This window comes from Galeopterus variegatus, unplaced genomic scaffold, assembly GCF_000696425.1.
Source record: "Galeopterus variegatus unplaced genomic scaffold, G_variegatus-3.0.2 Scaffold6377, whole genome shotgun sequence".
In the NCBI taxonomy this organism is placed as follows: domain Eukaryota; kingdom Metazoa; phylum Chordata; class Mammalia; order Dermoptera; family Cynocephalidae; genus Galeopterus; species Galeopterus variegatus.
The window spans coordinates 129,729-131,542 of NW_007732488.1; the positions used below are offsets into that span (position 1 = coordinate 129,729).

General features: G+C 40.5%; 1 protein-coding gene across 1 annotated transcript in view; it reads left to right on the top strand.

Moving 5' to 3' along the window:
- LOC103606210 (aldehyde oxidase 4-like) overlaps positions 1-1,284 on the top strand; it is a gene marked incomplete at its 3' end in the record, with an annotated part of 53,294 nt that extends 52,010 nt beyond the window's left edge. Inside the window, 1 exon segment of the mRNA XM_008590804.1 lies at positions 1,210-1,284. Within this exon segment, the coding sequence (XP_008589026.1) occupies positions 1,210-1,284 (75 nt within the window).
- Between the last annotated feature and the right edge of the window lie 530 nt (positions 1,285-1,814).

Sequence of the window (1,814 nt, forward strand, 5' to 3'; positions counted from 1 at the left end):
GTCAGACTGTTGAGTCTAGAGTTATGCGCAGGAGTATGGTGGTCAGGGCATGATAAGGGTAAAATATCTGATACCTGCACAGGCGTGGGAACTCTAGGACTTAGGTTTGCCTTGTATGTGGCACTCTTTTGGAAGTCATCCTCCTGTAATGAGATCAATGATTGAAAACTGAATGGATGGACCAGCAAAGATAGATGAAAACAGGGATCACCCCAATGCATGAGAAACCACAGACCATTTCCCATGGAATAATAGACAAGAAAGAACAGAAACCAAGAGGGAGGCAGGTGTGTAGCATGTTCTGAGGCTGAGATGAATATGGAAGGGCAGAGATGTAATTGGGTTTGTGTCTGAATTTAGAGTGGAAGCCAAGTGGGGTCCACTGACACCCCGAGATCAGCAGGTATAATTTCAGGAGTCCACGATTTCACTTCAATAATTTTTATTTTCATTTCAACAATCATCTTTTAAAAATTAAAATAAGTATACTCTGGATCATCAGAATGACCATTTTATAATTGGAGCATCGCCATGAGATCTCTTTGCCCACCAAAGAGATCTCTTGGGACAAAGAGTGTGCTTTGTTCAAAGCAACAAGAAAAGAGCAGAGATGGACTTCGTACGTAAATTGTGTGCTCTTGCCCAATGAAGAGCAGATGATGGTGAGGTATACATGCAAATGAAAATCCTGTGGCAATTTAAGTAAGAACAGTAGGTGGATTAGGCAAATCAATTGATCCATCAATTGATCCATCAACTGGTGTACCATAGGCATTTTGAACTCAAAAGTATCTGTGCCACAGTGTTCAATACTTTTTCCACATTCCAAGCAGCAATTTAGCTGCAAAACACAACATCATCAATCAACTAAATTAATGTTGTTATTTTGAATTTTATTGGTATATAGATTGGTGTGCATGCTCTGTCATTTTGTTTTAGTTTGAAAAGAGCTATAACTCTGAGACACTATCTAGCTTTATGTTAACATATACTTAAACATTGTAATAAAAATAATTTCACGTCAGCACTGAAGAATCCACAGAACATTTTTTCCTTTGAAGAGACTCCAAGTTTAAGAAACCCTGACTAAATGACTAGGAAGCAGGTTCACAAAATTGACTGTCTGCATTTGAATTGATTTAAATAGTTAACATTTTGCTATTTCCTGTGCCTTTTATTTCTGATATCATTTCAAATATTTATTTTTAGAATGCCTGCCAAATTCTTATGGCCCGTCTTCAGCCCATCATCAGGAAGAACCCTAAAGGAAAATGGGAGGACTGGGTGAGTGTTCTCTCTGCTGTCCCTGCCAGGAAAAGTCAATGCATCCAGGTGGGTCACAGCCCCAGCTGCACAGGCTGATTAGGGGTGCCCGATCAAGAAGCAAAGCATTTGCTAGCCTTTCCTTCTGCTTTTCCTAAAAGCCATGTCTGTGTTCATTGAAACCTGACTTTATTTCAGAGCCTAATTTTTCACAGAGTGTGATAAAAGAATGGGCTCTGAAGTAAAACACACCAAGGGCTGCTGTCCCTGTTCTGTCACTACTAGCCTATGGGACAAGCCACTTACCCCTGTCTTAGTCCATTCAAGCTGCTATAGCAAAACACTATAGATTGGGTGGCTTATAAAGAACAGGAATTTATTTCTCACAGTTCTGTAGGCTGCAAGTCTGAGATCAAGACACCAGCAGATTCTGTGTCTGATGAGGGCCCGTTTCCTGGTTCATACATGGTGACTTCTCACTGTGTCCTCACATGACAGAAGGAGCAAGGAAGCTCTTTAGGGTCTCTTTTATAAGGGCACTAATCCCATTC